This window comes from Tursiops truncatus, chromosome X (genome assembly GCF_011762595.2).
Source record: "Tursiops truncatus isolate mTurTru1 chromosome X, mTurTru1.mat.Y, whole genome shotgun sequence".
Classification (NCBI taxonomy): domain Eukaryota; kingdom Metazoa; phylum Chordata; class Mammalia; order Artiodactyla; family Delphinidae; genus Tursiops; species Tursiops truncatus.
The window spans coordinates 121606009-121630009 of record NC_047055.1 but is presented as its reverse complement, the minus strand read 5'-3'; the positions used below and the strand labels follow the sequence as shown (position 1 = coordinate 121630009).

Genomic DNA, 24001 nt, shown 5'->3' with positions numbered 1-24001 from the left:
ACTTTTGCTTTTCATTTGAATGGATATTTGCAAAAAAGAAAACTAAGGAGAGGAAACATAAAGGTATCAAATCTGTAGCTGTAATTGACATCTGAAGGCACGAGGCTCCAAGCTGGGACCATGTCCTGGAACATGGCATTGGGATCCACCACGTCCCATCACGACCAGTCAGGGCCATGGCTTGCCTGGAGTTCCATTTCTATTCCAGAAAGCAGCAGTATTTTAGGAACATGCGAATTTATATTGTAGGTCACAGAATTTAGGTATAAATTCAGATACCTGGGGTTACTCTGGATATGTAAAATACGCCTCAAAACTGTGTAATATTAAAAGTGCATTTTCTTCTTCGAAAAAGAAGTCATATCTAAGATTTCCATGTGAACTGTAAGGGTCCAAGCAGTTTCTGCGGCATAAATGCAGGTTTCCATTCGTGGTTTAATGGTGCCTGGGTTGCAACAGAAAAGGTGTTTGGGCAAAAATAGTAAGGGAAAAATGATTCATATTTGGCTTCTGTCTACATTAGGCCTGTTCAGGGGGATGGAATTTAGAAATCACACAATAAATATGAGACCAAAATGCTTGATTGAGGACTTGCTTTCATTTCTTCACTATCCTGAGCACAGGGACATGTGTTTTAAAGCCTTTAAAGGCATTTGTGAGAGGATATATATATATCTAGGCCATAAAAGGGATTACCTATCAAAAATAAGAATCAGTAAAGAATACAGCTGACTCGCAGGGAAAAAAAAAAAACCCTTGCCAGTTTTAAATTGATCTCGGTTCTCTTTATTATTTTTTAAAATTTATTTACTTTTTTTTTTCTTTTAATTGGAGTAAAATTGCTTTACAGTGTTGTGTTAGTTTCTGCTGTACAGTGAAGTGAATCAGCTATATGGATACCTATATCCCCTCCCTCTTGGACCTCCCTCCCACTCCCACCAATCCCACCCATCTAGGTCGTCACAGAGCACCGAGCTGAGCTCCCTGCGCTATACAGCAGGTTCCCACTAGCTATATTTTACACATGGTAGTGTTTTTATGCCAAACCTAATCTCCCAATTCGTGCCACCCTCCCCTTCTCCCACTGTGTGCACATGTCTGTTCTCTACGTCTACATTTCTGCCCTACAGATAGTTTCATCTGTACCATTTTTCTAGATTCCACATATATGTGTTAATATACAATATTTCTTTTTCTCTTTTTGGCTTACTTCACTCTGTATGACAGACTCTAGATCCATCCACATTTCTACAAATGACCCAATTTCATTCCTTTTAATGGCTGAGTAATTGATCTCGGTTCTCTTTATAAATGAACTTGGGGAGTTCCCTGGCGGTCCATCTCTTAAGCATCCAGTGGTTAGGACTTGCCGCTCTCACTGCCGTGGCCCTGGGTTCGGTCCGTGGTCAGGGAACTAAGATCCCACAAGCCGTGCAGCATGGCCAAAAAAAAAAAGAACTCGGAAAAGATTATTTTATTTTTACAAACTGTAATCGTGACCTTGCTTTGTTTCCATGTATTTAATTTTCCTGAAAAGGTATTTCAGAAGACAGCCTTTCTGGAAATGGTTTTTCCTGTATTACCCAGAATTGGACTGATGGCGCTTGCAGGAGTGGGGTTCCAACTTGTACTATGCATCAGCTGTTGGGCGTGGGTGTAGAAGGAAGGGACATCGTAACTGTACATCTGTATGTGGTCTGAGACGGAAGGTCTGTTCCCTCCAGTAACCCTAACACACGAAGGGTCCGCCTTGCAGGTGGCTCGTTTCCCAGCCAGCAGCACGGTAGACAGGGCTTATTGTTTCAAAGGTAAAGCCATCCCATCTGTTCCTTGGCAACTGTACTAGGAACCGCTGAAGGAATCCTTTTAGAGCTTTTGGCTCCCAGTACAGATAGACAGACAGACAGACACGTGCTTCTCTCAACCTGGCTGAGAGCATGACCCAAATGTCTGCCTCCGGAGTGTGGATCTAGAGAAAGAAACTGCACTTTCCAATATATGCCAGTATCCTTCTAGATTCTTAGGTACCTCTGAGATGAGTATGCAGTCATTCACGTTGTTGTAAAATTTAATTATTAAAAGAGCACTGTTCTTAAGCACAGTGTGCTTGCCTAGTACTCAGTACAGCCCAAACAACTTTTCCAGATGGGTTACATGAAGTCAGCTTCATCCAGGTTGTCTCTGCTATAGAAGTCATCCCTCACCATGTGTCCTTACATACTTTTCTTGTGAGCTCTGGAAAGTTACAGTACACTGTTTAATTCTGGCCACTGTACTATTTCTTTTATGCGCACGGTGGGCAGACCTTTTGAAATTTGCCCTTTGCTTCTCCTCCCTCTCATAATTCAGTTTTTTCCTTATTCTTTTTTCTGATATTACTTGAGATTACTGGAAAGAATAGGATTATCTAGGACTGGATCTCCAGCCACCCTCAGCAACTTGAATCCCTGTGAAATGGCAGCTAACCTGGAGCTGGCCAACTCAAATGGAATCTTGATCTCCTTACATGTAAACTTCAGAAAACTCAAAAGGAGTGCTTTGAAAAATATGTCTGCCTGTAGTACGAGAATTATTAGTATATATTACCAGGTAATGCTGCTAACTTTACTTGTGCTCAGATAGGCTTTCCTGCGGATCAGATACATTGAAATGAAAAATTATGAGGACCCAGTGCATTTGCTCACTGTACATCTCTTTTATATTTATTCCTTACCTTTGACTTGGCTTGATCTACCGTAGAATGTTCCAGAAATTTCATTGGGTCTGATGTCTGATTTGGCGCTAATTTATGAGTCTGCTTGGAGTGTTTCCTTGGGCTTCAGTTATATGCCTGCCGTAAATTTTAATTACACTAATTAGACAGAGGTGGATGCCTAAGCCCAGTTGGATTCCTAACCCTGTTCAGCTGCGTCTGTCATTAGTTTTTTCAGTGACATGATTTGGCACCATTTTCCAACACATTTTCAGAAAATTAGTTTTACGTTAGAAAAGAACTTGCCTAATAAAGCTACTGACATTCAGCTATTTTCTTTACCTTCTTGGGGAACTGGGCTTGAGTAAAATGTGTGCATTTAAACTATAACTTGTATATTCTTTCCTCTTCATGCCTGTGGGTTATCCGATTGGTTTGGTACTTGAAGAAGGAGTCTTGCCCAGTCCTGCAGCCAGGCTGACTAGTCCCGTGCTTATGTCTAGTTCAGGAAGAGCGTGGATTGGTGCAGGGATGGCCGACAGCCCTTAACACGTGGACCAATGCCAGCTGACTGGCATTATCTGCAGGAAGCACAGTGTTGAGGAGGATTCTGAAGTCTGGACCCAGCAGGAAGGATGCCAGCTTTGATCAGTGACATGTGCCCTGGGCACGGGACAGTGCAGTCTCAGAAGCACTCTTGCCATTCCTGTTTTAGTGAGGATAATCCCATCCGTGCCTAATGCAAGCCTCTAAGAGCTCCAAGGCCAATTAGCATCCTCCAGACCAGGCTGGGCTGCCTGAAAGCAGAGGGTGTCAAACAAGCATCAAAAACTCCTAGAGGGCTTGTCAAAACCCAGGTTGCCCAACCCCAATCCACAGAGTGTGGCATTCAGCAGGTCTGGGGTGGGGCCTGAGGTTTGCATTTGTAACAAGCTCCTAGGTGATGCTGAGGCTGCCAGTCAGGGACCCCACTTTGACAACCGCTGCCTTAGAGGCTAGAGGGCTATGTGCACCTGCCACTTAGCTGTCCTCACAGCTCTCTGTCACCTCAGAGAAGTCTTTGGATTTTGGTTTTGGGCCCGTGTGCCAATCTCTGTCCTCCACAGCGCTGGGTTCTGGTCAGGTCTGGAGTTCCTTGTTTCTGCCCGGAAATAGCCCTCATCCTTAGCCATATGTAAACTTAAAGGGCTTAAAACATTCTACTCCTGGTATGAAAGGATGCTCTGAAACACAAGTCACATCCCTTTCACTTACTCTGCGTTCAGCACCACCTCAGGACACCAGTCTGTCTGCCAAGCGGGCACACGGGCGTTTAGGCACACGGGGAGTGACGAGAGCCATAGTTTTACACCTTGAGGATGGTCGTGCTGACACAGTGCAGCTGACCGGTTTGTATCCACCCAGATTACCCCACACCACATCCACTCTCACCAGGGCTGAGTCCCATTCTTTCATATCCTTGCTGGCGTGTTTAGTCTCCGTTTCATGCATGTAGCTTTTGTTGAGTATCTGCCCTCTGCCAGGCGTTTTGAATTTCATGCGTGGTCAAGGCCTCTGGCACGATACAGAATCCTGTGATGGGGTGATGGGCGCATTTCTCTCCTGGGATTTTCTTAAGGCAGGCTCAGCAGTTAGGCATGGCAGAGAAGGCAGGAGGCCAGAAGCGTCTCTCATGTGTGCAGCACGGTGTTTAGCTACTGCAGAGGGAGGGGCACAGAGAGAAATGAGCCGGCTCCATCCCGCTCCAGAACAGTACACAGAGGAAACAGCACCGTGCACGTGGGCGAGTTGGGGTCTGCCAGCCTTTTGGTCAGTTCTTTGAAACAAACATGATATGGTTACTGTCATCCTGAATCTCATAGGCTGGGGCATATGTCGCAAAGGACTTACACATCATTTTTGTTACACCTCATTTCCAGATCCTTTATTTTTGTCGTGTGAGGTTTTACTCAGTGCAATCATTCCCATATTTATCGGACTGAGTTTCTAGAATCCGTGTGATGGTGCTGAGGATGTGTGAAGACGATGTTTTTTCATGAAGCTCATGGATTTTTCTGTGTCCCTGTCTCGCAGAGTCTCAAGTATCCAGAGGCAGCTGGCCCAGTTTGAGAGCGAGTCCTGGCCGGGCATGGCCGAGGCCGACAGGGACCGGCTTCAGCTCATCAAGGAGAAGGAGGCCCTGCTTCAGGAGCTGCAGCTCATCATCCAGCAGAGGAGGCCGGCGGAGGACGTGGCCCGGCTGGAGGAGGAGCGGCGGCGCCTGGAAGAGGAGATCCAGTGCTCCCGGGCCACATCCGTGCAGGGTGCCACGGAAAGGTGGGCTGGCTGGGCGGGCGGGGCCGGCTTCCGGTGGAGGAGCAGCTGGCAAAGCCGAAGCCTTGTTACTCAGGCAGCTACGGCCTGGCGGAAGGTGGAGGGAGCCGGTGCCTGCCGTCCGCAGGGGGTGCCCAGGGCTCGGAGGCTCCCGGTCCCTATTACAAGTGGGAGGTGGTCGAGAACCAGATGGAGTAAGGAAGACCAGGGAACCCACCACTTAGACCCCGCCCACTCCCGCTGCAGGTACCGGGTGCACCCGGCCCCTGTGTTTCCAGGACAGCGCCCAGGACAGGTGTCGGGTCTCCAGCCAACAGGGGGCCGGAGGCAGGTGGTGGTCGGCTCCGTGACCACGGAGGAACCTCGTTCCTGACATCAGCAGCATCTCCGTTTCCGCAGTCTACCTCTTACTTTTATCTCCCACTTTGATTTCTCGCCAGCAAAGCCTGCCCTTTTGGCAGCAGGAAGTCTCCGCTCTCTCGCGTGTCTTTCTGAACGTGCATCTCTTCAGTTGGTCTTGGGGCTCTTTCCCAGAGTGGGACACGTGAAGCCAGCACAGAGTCCTTTGTCCTCTGTTGCTCGCCCTTTCATTGTGTGCCCTGTCTCCTGGTTTTGCGTTTGCTGTGTGTGATCACGGATTGCGTGGAAGGCTGGGTCTGCTTTCCACGTTGCACAGCTGTCAGAAGTTTGGGGATATTTGCTGAGCTTTGGAGAGCCCACCGCCCATTTGATAACATACTGGCTCCTTAAAATTCACTGTATTACCAGGATCATAAGCTGTATCTCTGTGAGCATTCTCTAGGTAGAGTTTAATAGTCACCTGAATTATTTGGTCAGTACAGATGCCCTTATAACGATTATTTCATCGAATGTTAGGACTGTCCTCTGTTTTTGCTGGGGGTTGTCTCTGCTTGGATATTCGTTGTTAATTGATAGACAGGTCTGCGTTGTGTCCTGAGGGGCTACTGTCAGCGCTGGAGGGAAGCAATGGTGATTGGGGAGTCCAGTGCATAGGAATGGGCAGAGAGCATGTTAGTTTGCCTGACGTGGTGGCGTGCCCTTGTCACCTCGCTCAAAATAAACCCAGAGCAACGGGACTATGAAATGCAAGTTTCATCTGTGCTCTTGTGCTTTTGTATCGTTTCAGCTTAACATCACCTTCCGTTCTCCCCATGCTGTTCTCTTGTGTATGTTTCAGGTCAGAGGGCCTGGGAGTTCTGGTTGGTTTTCTCTTAAGGGGCGAGGATTCAGTCCCACGAACACCACATGTCCACCACATGTACCAGGACCCCACACCCATGTACCCTTGAGTGTTTCTGCCCTCACCATGTGGAAATCCAGAGTGCAGGAGTGCTGTGGTCCCAGGGCACAAATCCATGGAACCCCACAGAGCTGGTTTTACCCTGATGCCTGGGTTCAGGGCCTGGGTCACCCAAGCTCGTTCACCTGACGGGGTCTCTTGTGGAACCAGCCTGGGAGCTGCATCCTGGGGCGCAGGGCCCTCAGCTGGGACTGAATTGGCCCCAGGTGTCTCCTGAATCTGGCACTACACAGCCTTGGGCAAGGAGGGCCGTGCACAGGTGCTAATAAGCACCTTTCCGGCCAGGTGATGGGGCCAAGTGCCCCGTGAGTGTTCCCTTGGCGGTGACGTTCTGGGCCTAGCGGATGCGGGCCCGTTTCTCCCTGCCGCCTGGGGCCCAGAGGCAGGGGGCTTTCCCTGGGATCAGGCTGAGGGCGTTAGAAGAGACCCGGTCTGGGAGGAGGGAGCCAGGCAGAAAGGTATGGAGGTACGCGTCTCAGGGCTGACGTGTGCCAGCTGTTTGGCCAGGCCCAGTCTTTGCCCGTCTTGGTTTCAGTGGCATCATTGTCAGATGGAAAGTTTGAGCCAGGTTAGTGAGTACTGCTGGGGATTGGGGGGATGTAAGTTTTTTCCTCTTTCAAAGGAAAGAGCAGTTGTTTTGTAGGGCGCCTACTTGGCCATATGGTGAACTGCCATCATTTTGAATTGTAAGCGAGAACTGTTTTGTTCTAGGAGTGAACATATTCATTTGTACATTCACTTAATAACTATTTGTCGAGTGCCTATCCATGTTGGGCTCTATTCTAGGCAGTGGGCGTAGCGCTGTGGGAAAAAATTTCATTTTAGAAAATAATAAAGTTGAAAAAAGTAGGTAGAAAACTACCTCCAACACTGTGGCAGTTGTTTTTTTATTTTATTTGTGTTTAATCTTTTAATTCTGTAGATTTTAGAACTGCACGTAGTTTTGCCTGGAAGGGGGCTTAGCATGAGGGAACCTGATTTGTTCCAAGGAATTCCAGTAGATTACTGCATGCTGTACATTTGTATCCATATTCTAGTCTAGTCTCCCATCCATCTGTTCATCCACCCACACCCATCCTCCCACACACCTCAGCCACCCATCCGTATGCCCATCTGCCTGTCTGCTATCTGTCCATCCAATCCACCTGTTCACCTATCCGTCTGCCCGTCCCTCCTCCCACCCCTGCATCCGTCAGTCCATCCAGCCACCCACCCATTGATTTATCCATCCGTCTTTCCACCCATCCATCCACGCATGCATGCATCCATCCATCCACCCACCCATGCATTCATCCGCCTATCCACCCATGTGCTGAACTTCTACAGTGTATCAGGCACTGTTCAGGCAGCCAGTGGGACATTTTTAAGCAAGACAAAAACAGTCTGTTATCTTGATGTTTATGATCTTGGATGTGCTTTTTTAGAATTTAGTCATTGACACCTCAGTCAGTTTGGGGGAATTTACAGTTGAATTTCTTGTTAGGAAAATATACTTGACGTCTTTGAAATTCACCAGTGGACTCTTTTCGTACCTACAGGATTCTACTTCAGGAAAAAAGAAACTGTCTCCTGATGCAGCTGGAAGAAGCTACCCGTCTAACGTCCTATCTCCAGTCCCAGTTACAAAGGTGGGTAACTTGTTATCATCTTATAACGACGTGGCCGTGAACTTCACAGTTCCCTTTGGCTTGGTTTTCTCTCCTAGAACTTGGAACCTGCAGTGGCTGTAAACACTGGACAGGAAAGTGTGGATACACGATATTTTTAAGAGGAGCTACTCATATATGATCCAAGGAATACGAGGAGAACCAAGAGTGACTTGAGAATAATGAATCATTTATCGAAGGATTTTGTCACTCACAGCATCAGGACTGTATATGTCCATCTACATAGATGCACACATACGCGTTTAATTATTTCCTTTTAAGATATTCATTTTAATTAGGCATGAATATCTTTAAAATCCGATTTGGATGCTCAGTAAGAGCTCCAGTTTTCAAGCACTTACCGTATCGTGAAGTGTAGTGTTAAGGGCTTTCTGTGTATTACTTTCTCAGTTCTCCCTCTCACAGCGCCTTGAGGCAGGAACCGCTATCATCCCAGCGCAGGGTGAGAAGGTGGGAGGCTGGGAAAGGGCAAAGCCCTTGACCAAATCAAATGCATTCAGTTAGTCTTGAGTGTGAGCTGGAACTTGAACTCGAGCAAGAGCCCTTGACTTTAACTACTGCTCTCGACCGACCGACATTCAAAGAAACAAAGGAAATATTTACGAAGGGGCGGGGGTGGGTGGGGGTGTCTTAAAACGCTCACAGGTGCTCAGAGGTGTTGAAGAGGCGCTGGGGTGAACGGGCCCGAGGCAGAGTTTTGCTCCTCTGGAGCAGACCGGAGGCGCGGCTCCCGGTGGGGACGGGCAGGCTCCAGCCGCGGGCTCCAGGCTGCTCTTCTCGTTTCAGCCTGTCCGCCAGCACCCTGACCATCTCCTCGGGGAGCAGCCGCGGCTCCCTGGCCTCCAGCCGGGGCTCGCTGGCCTCCAGCCGGGGCTCCCTGAGCTCCGTCAGCTTCACCGACATCTACGGCCTCCCGCAGTACGAGAAGCCCGACGCCGAGGGCGGCCCGCTCCTGCGCTTCGACCTTGTCCCCTTCGACTCCCTGGGCCGGGACGCCCCCTTGGCGGACGCCCCGGGCCCCACGGGCCTCCACAAACAGAGGCGCTCCCTGGACACGCCGCAGTCCCTGGCGTCCCTGTCCTCGCGCTCCTCGCTGTCCTCGCTGTCCCCGCCCAGCTCGCCCTTGGACACGCCCTTCCTCCCGGCCTCGCGAGACTCGCCCCTGGCGCAGCTCGGGGACGCCTTCGAGGTGGCGGGCGTGGGCGCCCTGGACAGGCTGCGAGCTCAGGCCTCCGCAGTGGGGGACGAAGACACGCCGGGCGCGGCGTCCTTGCCGCCGCATGGGTGTCCCGGGGACGGGGAAGGACCTCGTGAGCGAGGACCCCAAGCGGCTGCCGCTCCCACGGCTGCAAGTACGTACTGATGGGTCCGGTGGGTGCCCCGGGGCGGGGGAGGAAAGGTCTCGAGTTCAGGGAGGAAGCCATGCATCCGCATAGAAGCCAGCTGGCTCTGCTGTGGCCTAGTGAGCCCTCAGCTTAGGACCCTCCAGGGCAAGAGGAGGCCCGTGCACCCGCTCGCTTGCTCGCTCGCTCGTTTTGCGTGCTTTGGCCCTGGGTCCTTGAAATGTCATGGAAACTGGCAAAGTAGTCTTTCCCAGGCATTTGGCTTGTTTTCAGAATATACTTAATTGTCGAAAATGAGACAGTTCCTCCACATTCGGAGGCTGATAAAGAAGTACGCGGGCCTTAACTCTCCAGGGCGTGTGCCCAGATACAGCGTTGTGTGTGTGCCCGCCTCAGACCAGCCTTGGGACTGCTGTCTGGCCGTGGCCCGGCAGAAATCTCTACTTCCGTTGGCCCTGTGACTTCATCTCTTCATCCTTTGTCCTTGTACTTTTTTTTTTTAATTTATTTTTGGCTGCGTTGGGTCTTCGTTGCTGCGCGCGGGTTTTCTCTAGTTGCGGCGAGCAGGGGCTACTCTTCATTGCGGCGTGCGGGCTTCTCATTGCGGTGGCTTCTCTTGTTGCAGAGCACGGGCTCTAGGTGTGCGGGCTTCAGTAGTTGTAGGACACGGGCTCAGTAGCTGTGGCTCGCGGGCTCTAGAGCGCAGGCTCAGTAGTTGTGGCACACGGGCTTAGTTGCTCCGCGGCATGTGGGATCTTCCGGGACCAGGGCTCGAACCGTGTCCCCCTGCATTGGCAGGCGGATTCTTAACTACTGTGCCACAAGGGAAGCCCTGTCCTTGTACTTTTCAAGGACATAATTCTGTCACGGAGGGAGTGAAAATATCAGTCCTTTCTACCGAATCGATTTCTCCGCTGCTCTTGAAATCCAGAAACATGTAGCCATGAGAATTTCATCCGTCCAGTTGGTGTTAATTCAGCTTCTGCTGGGTGCCAGCGTCTGTCAGCTTGTAGCCCACATGGAAAGCCAGACTGCTGTTGTGGGGGGTATTCTGGCTGATGGCTGGTGCACAAAGCAGAGTCTGGGCTCCGCCCTCCTTATCTTCATCCCGAGTGCTTTTGTGAGCCAACCTCTAGCGACTTTAACTTCCTGAATTTTAAGAGAAGATCAGAACAGGCCTCTCATTCCTGAAGTTCAGCCCACTTAATTTTTATTTGCACAGCAAAACTGTTTTTAGACATTCCATTTAGGCGAACACTAGATAATTTGTATAGCATAGTGGATCTCAACCAGGGGTGTTTTTGACCCCTGGAGATACTTGGCAGACATTTTCAGTTGTCACACTGTGGGGCTGGTGGGGTGCTACTGGCATCTGGTAGGTGGAGACCAGGGGCAGTGCTCAACATTCTACAGCGCACAACATGGTCCCCATCTTGGCTGGAATGATCCAGCCAAGATGTCAAGAGTGCCGAGGCTGAGAAACCCTGGTCATGTACTGTTAAGCAGTCAGCAGCAAAAGGTGGAAATAAAACCTGAATACAAAACCAGGGTGATGTAGCAGAAATGGCTTCGAACTAGCAGCTTATACCCAGATTCCGTTCCCTGCCCTGTTGACTCACTAGCTGTGCGACCTTGAGCGCAACCTTAGATGGAGCTGAGTCTTGGCTTCTGTGCCCTTGAATGAGGTGATCTTTATGGGCTCTTCCATTCACCACCATTCTGTTACCTGTCGGGTTTTTTTATGTATACCCACGCGGGTTATTATATATATGTAAGATAATAGTCTCTTGTAGCCTTTACGTGTTTAACCAGAGATCCATTATGTTCTGCGGCAGCCCCGAGCCTTTTTGGCATCTCTGTTATTTTGGTGTCTCCCCCTCTGCGTTTGCAAACACACCTTTCATATCCCCAGATACGTTATTTCTGTAATTCACATGTACAGGGGAACTTTATTCGCTTTGTTCTTTGTTGCAATCACAGGTTCAGTGCTCCATGTTTATTCAAAAAAGAAAATACAAAATAAGGACTGAATCGTGCATCTGTTGCTTGAGCTTCCTCTTCTCAGTGTCCAGCCCCCCGTACCAACTTTTCGTTAAAGGCTGAGATACAAGAGTGTCTGTCTACTTATGCAGGAAATCCACACAAGGTCCAGCACCGCTTTTGGTCCAGGGGAAAGACTGGGTGGGAAGGGGAAGAGCTGACTTAATTTCTGATCCTGATTCCTTTATTTTTCTTTTCTACTTTGTGGTGGATGTTATAGTGCTTCAAGCTTAGACTGGGAGGTCTTTGCTTATGGTGTGGTCAGATACTTCCATCTCGTGGTGTGTTCATATACGACACTCTGGGTAGAATACAACTAGAGGTACTTGACTTAGTGAATGGGTCTTGGTAGGTGCTCTCGCAGGCTGGGTTGGGTGAGCAGCTTCAGGCATGGACACAGGGTGACTCCTTGCCTCCCGTGATGCTTATGAAGCCTAGAGTCATCGCAGCTTCATAAAGTTGGCGAGGATCTCAATACTCGTTATATTAACCCCACCCTCATTTATGACGCCCGAGGTCACGTAGTTCCCTCCACTCTCCAGTCTGACTAAGAACAATACAGTCTAAGTTTGACTTAAGGAAGCTTTAACGAGAAAAATTTTTAGTAACATAAAATTCAGAATTGCCCATTGTGTTTTAAATCAACCTGAGGGGACAGAAGGTGGGGCAGGGGAGTGGGGAAATAAACTGTCATCTTTAACAGTTTTTACATGTTTACTACAATTTTATCTTCCCCACATTTTGAAAGTCAAATGTGTCATGATTTGAAATCCGTTCCTATTTTCATTTCCCACTGGTATTTGCTAATATAAGTCGGTAAATATTTTAACCTTGTTCATTTGTTTATTGATGTTTTTTATTACATTCATACCCTGTTTAAAATTGTTGTCTTAAATTCTACAGTTTTTTCACTTTGTGCTTTTTTTTTTTATCTCTTTTCTCATGCGGCTCGACAGAAACGTTCACTGTAAGTGACCTTGGACTTCTCCTTCGCCTTGCTGGTCAGGCTGTGCCACATCTTTGTGCAGTGAATCAATGTATTTAGGATGGTTGGGGTGTGGTCAGGAAGGGCATAGCTCATAGCTGTGCTTTAATGTAGCTCAACAGTTGCTCTTATTATTGTTGTTGTCGTTTGAACGGTATTCATCCTGGCTATGAAAGTTGTGTAAGAACTTTTCTAAGAGCTTGACGTATTTTTTCCTTCTTGGGTTTTTTCCCCAGACTTTAACACTTTCATTATTTTAATATGCCAGCTGGCAGCTTTGCCCACGATGTGATTTTCCTTATACTTTCTTCCCTTTTGTCAAGCAGCGTTGCTGTCCTTAAGTCTCAGTGTCTATTTGTCTGTGTTTAATGATGGAAAGGTCTGAGGTTTATAAAATGAACGTGTGGAAGCTTGTTTATTCCTTACTTCACTGGCGTTGCTCCCCACTCTCCGTCTCGTTGCCTTGAAGCCCAAGAGCAGATGGTTGCGGTGTGTACTGTGGGGTGTGCCGTGTGCTTTCTTTCTCACCCAGGGCAAGTGCTGACCGTACCTCCTTCTGTCAACTCCTGCATCCAGTTGCTCCTTGAATGTGCTAAGCCCAGGATCACTGAGGATTGATTCCCCCATTTCCTTTCTCTCTTCATCCACTTTCATTGCAATGAGAGAGAAATTTTGGCAGTCACACCATTGGGTTGCCTGGAAGTTAACTGGATCATTGTGTGGTGTTACTTCCTTAAAGGCATGTAGGGCCGAGTGTCAGGGCTGGGAATGGAAGTAGTGAGCCATTGTGTTTGCTGGGTTCCATGGAGCAAACTGAGGGGTTCTATCTGCAGTTTAGAGCTGGAGGCTCTGGGTCCTTCCATAGGGCCGGGGTGATGAGCAGAGCTGGACTTGGGAGTCGTCATCTACGATGTGAGAGTTGTTGTCTCCGGCCATCCGAGGACGGAGCCAGCTTCTGCCCTTGGCCGAGGCGGGGCCGGTGGCCCCCACGCTGGGCGCTGCAGGCCTTTGAAAGGTCGGCTTTTGTCTGCAGTTAACATCGTGAGACCAAAGGCCACAGCCCTGTCTGTTTTGTACCCCGATGAATATATTTGGGTTTAATTGTTCTGTGAATAATAAATTGGTTGAACATAATAAATAAATTGGTTGAACAGAGAGACAGTCATTGGTGGACTCGCTATTTCCCTCAACTCAGGGGTGCACAGGTGTCTAGATTTTCAATTTCTAGAGCTTAGATGGCCGGAGAACATAGACAAGAGGGACCTGCATTATTAACAAGAGGCATTGTGATGCCAGAGTGAGGCTCAGTTTGGGGCTTCATGCTTTAAGCCTGTGTTCTAACCGTGTGTGCCTCTCTCAGAAGCGTTGAGGTTCCTGTGTCCGTCGTCACATTTAGCAGCGGGAGACGGCATGCCTATTTCTGTTGCTTTTGTTAAAAGAAACTTGTTGCTGTGAGGGAAGGAGTAGAAAGAGTTGATGAAATGATAAAAGGGAAAATGTCAGTAGTTGTCTTTGGCTCTTGCTTACAATAGATATGAGACAAAATAAGCTGCCCAGTCATGGTCCTTCCTAATCCCAGGAGACAGTTCTGGAAGCCAGTGTGGCCCCAGGGCTGCTGAGGAGGACGCTGCAGTTAGAGCGGCAGAGGAGTCACGGAGACGTTGGCAAAGGCCCAGTCTGGGTGCATCTGTGTCCTCTGACTCGAAAGTCACTCCCTTTTGTTGGGGGCTATTTGATGATTTTTAAAAACTCTGTTTTCTGATTATAAAGCAGTGTAGCCTGTGTTCCTTGTATAAAGTATGGAGAATACCAAGCAGCGTCAAGGAGGAAACATCCCCCACCTGCTTCTCGGAGAGCGCGCTGCCGTCCACGTGCAGGCGAAATCTCTCTCCAGGCTTTCCCGTGTGACACTCTCTCAAAGGGCCACGCCAAGGGCCTTCCCGCCACCTTCTGACCTGTGCGCTCATTAAGGAGGTGAAGGGAGATTGATGATCATTTAAAGAGCTTTTAAAGAAGTAGCCAGAAGCCTGTTTCTTCCATTTTCCAATATAAGAAAAGACTCGAGCAGAGTGCATGTAAACACACATCTGCACACGTGCTGGCCTGTCTCTGCCACTTCGTGCCTTTGTCTCTGCTCTGCCCTGGGCTCCCGCACTGTCGCCTCCTGAGCCCGACCGTGTCTCTCGCCTGCAGCAGCGACCCCCCGAGAAGACAGCGCCCAGAGGCTGGAGCGGAGAGCGCGCTGCGTGTCCGCCTGCCTGTCCGATTACTCGCTGGCCAGCGACAGCGGCGTGTTTGAACCTCCCACCAAAGGTTAGAAGCTGACCTTCTCCCCTGCCTGGGCTGACTTCCCAAAGGCACCCCTGCCGAGACCTGTCTGGCTTGACACTCTGTGTGTCTCCGGGGTGCAGCTCTCCTGGCTTTTCTCCATGCGGGAGGGGCCCTGAGCATCCCCACGGACCCCCTCTGCTCCCAGGTGGCGTCTGGGGACTGGCCTGGCTTCGGGCATCTAGGATGACTGCTTTCTCTCCGGCCCCGGGGGTTGGAAGGCATGAGCTCAGTAGAGCCGGAAAAGGAGAACCAGTGTGCGAGGGAGACCTGCTTTTCTAGAAAGGACGTTCACTAGAAATGGATGTTTCCCCCGTCCCCTTTCCTTAGCTGGAGGAATCGACTTTGCAAGGACAAAACCCCTTGTGGGCTTTATTTTGTTTGAGACCTTTGATGTCATTTTTTCAGCTCAGATATCTGTATACATTTCACTTATCGCCAACTTTTTTTTTTTTTTTTTTTGGCTGCACTGCTCAGCTTGCGGGATCTTAGTTCCCTGACCAGGGATCGCATCCGCGCCCGCTGCAGTGGAAGCGCGGAGTCTTAACCACTGGACCGCCAGGGAAGTCCCCCCTGCAAAGCTTTTAAGAGTATATGTTTTTGATCTTTGTCGTAAATATCACATGTGGTTTTGAGAGGTATTTTCTCAAAAAGGCCACTTCGTCAGCAGGTACCCTGGGAGGTGACGTCATGGATCCTGGGGACCTGCCGTGCCCTGCCAGTCACTTAAAGCATTTATTTATGTTGCAACTTAATAAAGCCCTTCTCAGTAAGAAGCACCCCTAGTGTGAGAGAGCTTCTGCCGAGTCCGAGGTAACCAGGCCCCCCCGGAATAACGCGGTGCCTTTCCGACTGTGTTCAGGAGTGAGGATGCTGACGACCCTGCGCGTGGAGACGCTTGCGGTAACGAGGGGCCCCAGATCCATGTTGGATTTTTGTGAGTACAGAAGACTCCTTCCCTGTTGCTCGTAAAGACGATGGGTAGATTGGGGCCCGCCCGGCGTCTCACACCTCCACACACAGGCCAGGAGGGATGGAGGGACCCGCGTGATCCGGCTGCTGCTCCCTGGCCTGGGTGCCCCCGGGCCCATCTCAGCGGTCTCAGGTGAAGGGACAGAGGTGGCGGGAAGGAGAGATGGGCAAGAGCGGCTCCATTGCCGTCCTCCAACAACGAGTCACAGCCGGGGACTCTCACCCCATGGGCACAGTCCGGCCCTCGGGGAAGTTCCCGCCGGAGCTGGGGTAGCCAGGTGCTGTGCAACACTAAGCGTTCTGGTTTCTAGCTACACTGTCTAGAAGGGCAGTTACCAGCAGTGTTCAGACGAACGAGGCAGGATGTTCACATCCCAGCAGCTTTCTTTTGCTCGCTCTTGTCATCCTAGTGTTTCTCGGCACTCGTGGCGTTCGGGCTGGGTCGCTCTCGGTGGGGGCCGTGCTGTGCCCTCTGGCGTGTTGAGCAGCAGCCCTGGCCTCCACCCACGACACGCAGTAGCCCCCCTCCACTCAGTGTGACAGTAAGAAACGCCTCTAGACTTTGCGCAGGTCCCCTGGGGGTGGGGTGAGGACCACTGCAGTCGTTCAAGCAGGATTTCTGCACCGTGGGGCATTTGCAGTCTGTGAACGTGCATTTTATTTTCTAGGCACGACAGTGCCAGCGAGTGTCTCCTCGTGAACGTGCTCCAGCTGAAGAACTTTGCCGGGCTGGTGGTGAAGGAAGACTGCAAAATGTAAGCTCCCGCGCCAGTGGGGGCCGTGTCCTCCCCCCGGGCCCTCCTCCACATGGCACCACTGGCTGACCTGCTGCACGTGGCAGTTTGGGGAGGGAAAAGACTGTCTTGGAACCTGAATTTACAATAAAACGCTAGGGGGTGTCTGTCTGAAATCTAAAGGATTGTAAGTTTTAAGAAGAGGCTGGTTTATTATTTGAGGCAGGTGGAGTTACTGGAGCCAGGCTGGTTATGTGCCGTGGCCATGCTGACAAAGTGCTGGGTGCCCATCATCAGCAGCGTTGGGGCTTAAAACGTCCATTCTGGTCACAAGGCTGGTGGCGACACAGCCACACTCGGCTCTTGCGATCTGATGAGGTGCCTGAAGAGGCCTCAGGCTGGGCTCAGGCATCCTTGTCCGAGCAGGGAGAAGGAAATCTGTGTTGTCCCCAGTGGGGAGATGGGTGCCCGATGGGGGTGTGAGGTCCCACTTACCCTGGCGGGTGAACCCACCGGTGATGGGTGTTCACGCCCGACGGTGCCCTCCCCTTCCGTGAGTCGTCTTGGTAAACTGGCCTCCCGAAGGCATTGGAAGCAGCCTGGTTTTCAGCGGCTGAGGGTTCGCCCTGGGATTCTGCTCGCCCTGACGTGTACTTCACTCCACTGATGCTGGAGCTTCTCCTGGGTGCTGGCTTCCACGCTGGGGGTGGATAGGGCCGGGAGCCCAGCGCGGCGGGTGCCTGGGTGGGCCAGCACTCTGAGAGGCAAGGCAGGTAGGCTTGGAGAGGGAGCCAGGGGGCCGTGGAGAGATCAGTGCAGATGTTTTCCCACAAAGATGGTAAAAGCAGACCTCCGTTTGAGTCGCCTGAAGTCCTAACCGCTGACTTGGAAGTCTTCTCTTTGTGATTGGGTTTTTCCCCCTGATCTCCGGGGGCACGTAAGTTCTTTGGGCTTACTCTTAGTTGAGAAAAGGATCTTTTCCAAAAGACATTAAAATTCTGCACATGGGCAGTGGAATAGGGCGGCGTATGTGCACACGTATGCGGTCCATGCGTGTCACGTGCAGATGTGTCAGGCTGCCTCTGTCTGCTTTTTCCTTCCTCTCTTGGTTCCAGACACATCCGCGTCTATTTGCCCCCGCTTGACTCCGGCACGCCAAACACTTACTGCTCTAAGGCTCTGGAATTGCAAGCCCCCCTGATATTTAATGAAGTTTTCAGAATCCCTGTGCATTCAAGCATGGTGACGTTGAAGTCCCTTCAGTTATACGTGTGCTCAGTGAATCCGCAGCTGCAGGAAGAACTGCTGGTACGGCGCCCTCCTCACCCTCTCCCCCTCCCTCCCCTCCTTCCGGTGTCCTGATGTCAAGTGATCTCTGTAGCTGGGAGGACAGAAAGGGATGATAAGACCCCTTATCTTGTCAAGTGTTCTGTAATTTAAATATATTATCTCAGCTAATACTTGCAAAACTCCTGTGCAACGGCTTCTGCATTATCCCTGTCTTGCGTTGAGAAATTTGGTAGATAGAAGTATAGGATGGTCACTTAAATTTGAATTTCAAATAAACTATGGATGCCTTTTAGTGTAAGTATGTCCCACGTAATATCTGGGACGTACCTCTATTTTAAAAAAATCTGTTTATTTGAAATTGCAGTTCACCCAGATGCCCTCTGTTTTATCTGGCAGCCTTATAACTGGGCAGGTCAGCAGTCCGTCTTCACCCCGGCCAGCCAGTGCAGGGCCAGGGCTTGGAAGCCAGGGTGCTTTCTTCCCAAGGTTGGAATTTTCCCCTTGGTCCCACCCCTTCAGCGGCAGAATTAGAGATTGGAGAGTTCCACCAATCCTCTCTCTCTCTCTTTTTTTTTTTGGGGGGGGGGTGATTTATTTACTTATTTATATTATTTTACACCAGTCCTCTGTTTTTTCAAAAGTTCCTGCTAGAATCAGCGGCTCTTTGAGTGGCAGATCCTGAGCCTGACCCACCATTCCATGTCGTCCATTCTCTGCCCCTGTTCCCCTTCTAGCACTTTCTGATTGGGCTGAACAAGCAAGCGAGGAGCCACCCCCATTACGATCCTTTTGATGACTTTCATTTTACGGCAGTCCTTTGAGTAGCAATGACACATTGTATGGCCTTTCTGCTTAAGATTAAAGGGTGACTTTGATGCCCATTGGTTGTTAAGGTGTAGTCATTCAGGGCCTGTTCTGCTTTTTTTTTTTTTTTTTTTAAACACCACACAGGGCATTGCTCAGATTAACTTGCTGATTACGACGGTTCGAGCGAGATGCAGCTGCGCTGGTACTCGGTGCAGGTGTTCACCGGCCTGAGCCCCCGCGGCGGGAGGACGAGCGGCTGGGACACAGCGACTCCCGGGACCCTGTGGCCGCCACGTCTGGAAAGACAGTAGGTGGCCTGGCTTTGAGACGGGCTTTTCCTGGGGACATTGTTTCTAAGAAACGCGTGTAGACTTAGTCTTAGAGCACAGTGGCGACGAAGAAGCAGGGTTTCAAGGGAAGTAATAAAAACGGACTATAGTGATGTATGTGGCCATTCATGGTAATATTCTTTAATGCAACTTGTTCATGATCATGAGTGATGCATTGGTTGCTTTAAAATTTGAGTCCTCAGAGCCACGTGGAAAGGCCAAGTTACTGTCTTGCTGCCAGCCGGGGGTGAGCTGCTTCCCCGCTGGAGAGCAGCCGGGGACGGCCACCAGCCCCGGCGGCAGGGATGCTCCCCACGGGCTGTGCACGCGCCGCTTTCCGCTTTGCCACCCGCACGCTGCTGGCCTCGGCTGCCTCTTAGCAACGTCCCTTTGGTCCTGTAGGACGCGGTGACGGTGCTGCTGGCGAGAACCACGGCCCAGCTGCAGGCGGTGGAGAGAGAGCTGGCCGAGGAGCGGGTGAAGCTGGAGTACACGGAGGAGGAGGTCGTGGAGATGGAGCGCAGGGCGGAGCAGGCCGAGGCTGTGTCCGAGAGGTGAGCGCGGCCAGCAGCCCCTCGGGGGAGAGGCCGCCGGGGTGTTCGTCAGGCGCCCACGCTGCGTAGAATGTGTGCGGCGGGCTCTTCGGTACCTTTGCCCAGAAGTCGGGATTCTCACAGGGGATCGTATGCCAGTCTGCATGAGGGCAGTACATTGACCCCAGCTCTACGCATAGGCTTTTCACCTTTCCCTCTGTTCCCCGAATTTCTCTTAAAGGGGGGGACTGTTGAGGGACTCCCTCTGCCCAGATTGAATACAATAGGGCCCTTTAAGTTTTGTTTTTTTCTTTATTAACTGCTTTATTGGGATATAATCTCCCTACCATACAGTTCACCCATTAAGTGGACAATTCGGTGGTTTTAGTACAGGCACAGAGCTGTGCCCCCAACATCACACTCAAGTTGAGGGCGTTTTCATCGTGCGAAAGGAAACCCCATACCCATTACCAGTCCGCCCAGTCCTCCCAGCCCCTGGCAACTGCCATCTGCGTGCCATCTCCAGGGATTTGCCTGTCCTGGGCCTTTCTTGTAAATGGAATCATGCGATGCCCCTTTACGTCTTCCCCGGAGCAGCCCGTGGGTGAACGCTGGACTCGGGGCAGACGTGTCTGCAGTAGAGGAATAGCTCAGATGGGCAGGCACCGCGAGGGAATCGCTTCCCGGCGGGTCCTTTCCAGCAGCACTTTCGTGTTGCTTTATTTCCACGGTTTTCCATAAAGAGCATCATGTTTCCAAAGCTTGCTACTTCTTCCTAATAGCTTTCTCTGGATTTATTTTCGAGAGGAATTTATTTCCGAAAGGGAAAGTGCACGGCAGAGGGGGAAGGGTGTGTGTTCAGGGATGGGCAGGAGGCTGGGCGGGCTCGGGGAGAGGGGTTCCGGGATGCTGGCATCTTCAGCGGCTGCAATTGGGCGATACACACAGACAGACCCTCTTAATGAAAGGCCTTGTAGCTCTGTCTTCCCTACGAAACGGAACTGCCTTTCATTTTATAAGAAAAGCAACCGTCTTCAGTCACTGGAAGCAAATATTGGGTGTGTCTGCTGCTGTGCTCTGAGTGCAGCAGTAAAGTCAGTGCCCTGATGAACGTTTTGGGGGCTGTTGCCATGCCCGCCTTCAGGAGTTGGCAAGCCGACTCGGTGGACAGTGGCTGTAGCAGCTGCGCCCAGACCAGCCCCCCGCACCCAGAGCCCTGCTGCGTTGGTGTCAGCTCCATCCACGGACACACGTTTGCTGGCCAGGCAGACCCTTACGGCCCGGAGAAACTTCAGCCCCCACCTCTGAAGGTAAGAACAAAAGGACAAAGGGTTTCGCGGAGCCCCTGATGTTTTGCCTCACAGCACCAGGTGCTGCCCTGGAAGGAGGGCCTGTGTGCCCTACGCGAGGGAACTGAAGTGAGTGGCCTCAGATCTGTAAACAGCAGGTACCATGGAAACGCCTGTCTACTTTAATAATTATTTTTTTTTATTTTATCTTCTTTGCGGTACGCGGGCCTGTCACTGTTGTGGCCTCTCTCGTTGCGGAGCACAGGCTCCGGACGCGCAGGCTCAGCGGCCATGGCTCACGGGCACAGCCGCTCCGCGGCATGTGGGATCTTCCCGGACCGGGGCACGAACCCGTGTCCCCTGCATAGGCAGGCGGACTCTCAACCACTGCGCCACCAGGGAAGCCCCCTGTCTACTTTAAATTAAAAGGAAAGGACAACTAAACGGGGTGGATTTTTACTCCTTCAAGTGCCATCTTCAGGGCCGCGTGTGGCTCAGGGTGTTTTGTGCGTTCCTAACGTTTTGGACGCTTGTCGTTTTTCTCCGTTTCTGACATTAAGAGCAGTGAAGCATCCTTTTGCCCCTTCTGTTCACCCGATCCTAGTTGTGCCCATCAATGTATCTCCACTGGGGAAATTTTCAGGTTTGTGGTGACAAATGTCTAAGGAACGTAGTGGGGTTGGGAGACACTGTATCAGTGCTCGATTGCAACTTCGTTTCCCAACTGTTCAACTCATCAGAACGTCTACCACCACAGCCCCTGATCTCAGTCCAAAACACAGGTCCTGAGAGAAGTGAGAGCTGCCTGCTTGCAGCCTCCCGCACTGCAGCCCATGCAGTGCCTCGGGCGGAGAGATGTTCTGGGCGCGGCTGCCGGTCATGGCCATTATTCCTCTTTCTAAGAGTTTGACAAGCGTTGGCCCATGTCAGGGGCAGTAGCTGTGGGAGGCTAGCTTGGTGTGTCCTCCTCCCTCAACTTTTAATTTTGAAGCACTTCAGATCTCCAGAGAAGTTGCTAGAATAGTACAACACATACTCGTATCCCCTTCAGCTAGACTCCCCAGTTGTTAGTTCTTCACCACATTTGCATTATCTCTTTCCATGTGCATGTGGTAGCTGCCAGGCATTGCAGATGCAACAGCAAAGTAACAAATGGAAAGTCCTGCCCTGTGGGTAACAGACAGGGTAAACCAGTAAAATACAGCAGCATTTGAGATAGTCAAAGGGGCTACTGAAGAATGAGATGGTAGGGAAGCAGGGTTTGCATTTTTAGAAAGATTTACCATTTTAGAAAGGGTTACATTTAGAAATGTAAATTGGTATCTACAACATCAGGACTGTAAAATGGTGCAGCCGCTATAGAAAACAGTATGGAGTTTCCTCAAAAAATTAAAACTAGGGACTTCCCTGGTGGTGCAGTGGTTAAGAATCCACCTATCAATGCAGGGGACACGGGTTCAAGCCCTGGTCCGGGAAGATCCCACATGCCGCGGAGCAACTAAGCCCGTGAGCCACACGGCCCGTGCACCCATGCTCGGCAACAAAAACAAGCCACAGCGGTGAGAAGCCCGCACATCGCAACGAAGAGTAGCCCCTGCTCGCTGCAACTAGAGAAAGCCTGTGCGCAGCAGTACAGACCCAATGTAGCCAAAAATAAATAAATCTATTTAAAAAAATTAAAAATAGAATTACCATATGATCCAGCAATTCCACTTCTGGGTGTACATCCAAAAGAGCTGAAAGCAGGTCTCCAAGAGATACTCGCACATCCACGTTCATAGCAGCATTATTCACAGTAGCCAAGAGGTGGAAGCAGCCCATGTGTCCATTGACAGCTGAATGGGTAAGGAAAAAGTGGTATATATGTACTATGGAATATTAGCCTTGAAAAGGAAGGAAGTCACGTCACAGGCTACAACATGGATGAAGCTTGAAGACATTGTGCAAAGTGAAATAAGCCAGTCACAAAAGAGTGAATCCTATACGATTCCACTTATATGAGATTCCTAAAGTAATTAAATTCATAAAGATAGAAAGTAGAATGGTGGTTACCAGGGGCTAGAGATGGGGAAATGGGGCGTTGTTGAATGGGGACAGAGTTCAGTTGGGGAAGGTGAAAAAATTCTAGAGATCGCTTCCACAACAATGTAAGTATATTTAATACTACTGAACTGCACAATGAAAAATGGTTACAATGGTAAATTTTACTTATTTACTTATTGTTGGCTGCATTGGGTCTTAATTGCTGCATGCGGGCTTTCTTTAGTTGCGGAGAGCAGGGGCTCTCTGTTGTGATGTGCAGGCTTCTCATTGTGGTGGCTTCTCTTATTGTGGGACTGTGGGCTCTAGGCGCGCAGGCTTCAGTAGTTGTGGCGTGCAGGCTCAGTAGTTGTGGCGCACGGGCTTAGTTGCTCCGCGGCATGTGGAATCTTCCCAGACCAGGGCTCAAACCCGTGTCCCCTGCATTGGCGGGTGGGTTCTTAACCACTGCGCCACCAGGGAAGTCCATGATGGTTAATTTTATGTATTTTTTATAATAGAAATGAAAGGTCATAGAAGTCTCACTGAGAAGGCAGTTTTTGAGCAAAGTCCTTAAGGAAGGAGTCTGGGAGCCTTGTGTGGGGCTGGGTATGGGCATTCAGGTGCAGGGAGCTGCAAGTGCGGGTGGGGTCGGGGTAAGGAGGCATCAGAGCTGAGGACAGAGGGAGTCAAGGGGCCACATCATATAGGGCCTACTCAGGACTCTTGCTTTTTCTCTGAGAGCATTGGAAAACTGGTGGATAGTTTTGAACCCAGGGGTGATGTGATCTGACTCACTTTTTAAATTTTTTCCTAGAATAATTTATTGATATGAAATTCTCATAAAATGAACCCTTTCAAAGTGAACATTTCAGTGAGTTTGAATACATTTACAATGTTGTGCAACCACCCACTTCTCTCTGGTACCAAGACGTTTCTTTCACCCCAAAGTAAAACCCCATAACCATTAGCATTCACTCTCCCTTATCTCTCCCCGGCCCCTGGCAACCACCAATCTGCTTTGTTTCTATGGATTTGCCAATTCTGGTTGTTTTGTGTAAATGGAATCATCCAGGGTTTAAAAGATCAGACTCCAGGGGATCGTAGCCAAGATGACAGAGTAAGGAAGAGCTCATCTCCACCCACAGGTGTACCAAAAGCACGACTGCAGTTGACCCTTGAAAAACACAGGGGTTAAGGGTGCTGACCCACCTCACAGTTGAAAATCTGCATTTGGGAGGTTTTTTTTTTTTTTAGCACCTAAAGGAACTAGAAAAAGAAGAACAAATAAGATCCAAAGTTAGTAGAAGGAAAGAAAGAAAGATCAGAGCAGAAATTA

At 50.2% G+C, this 24001-nt stretch overlaps 1 protein-coding gene across 1 annotated transcript in view; it reads left to right on the top strand.

Moving 5' to 3' along the window:
* Positions 1 to 24001, top strand: part of WWC3 (WWC family member 3) — an 80152-nt gene that overhangs the window by 43432 nt on the left and 12719 nt on the right. The window contains 12 exon segments of the mRNA XM_033850048.2: positions 4766 to 5008; positions 7865 to 7954; positions 8780 to 9345; positions 14555 to 14673; positions 15550 to 15626; positions 16330 to 16416; positions 17511 to 17703; positions 18637 to 18652; positions 18655 to 18747; positions 18750 to 18799; positions 19224 to 19375; positions 20499 to 20664. Coding sequence (XP_033705939.1) covers positions 4766 to 5008; positions 7865 to 7954; positions 8780 to 9345; positions 14555 to 14673; positions 15550 to 15626; positions 16330 to 16416; positions 17511 to 17703; positions 18637 to 18652; positions 18655 to 18747; positions 18750 to 18799; positions 19224 to 19375; positions 20499 to 20664 — 1852 coding nt within the window.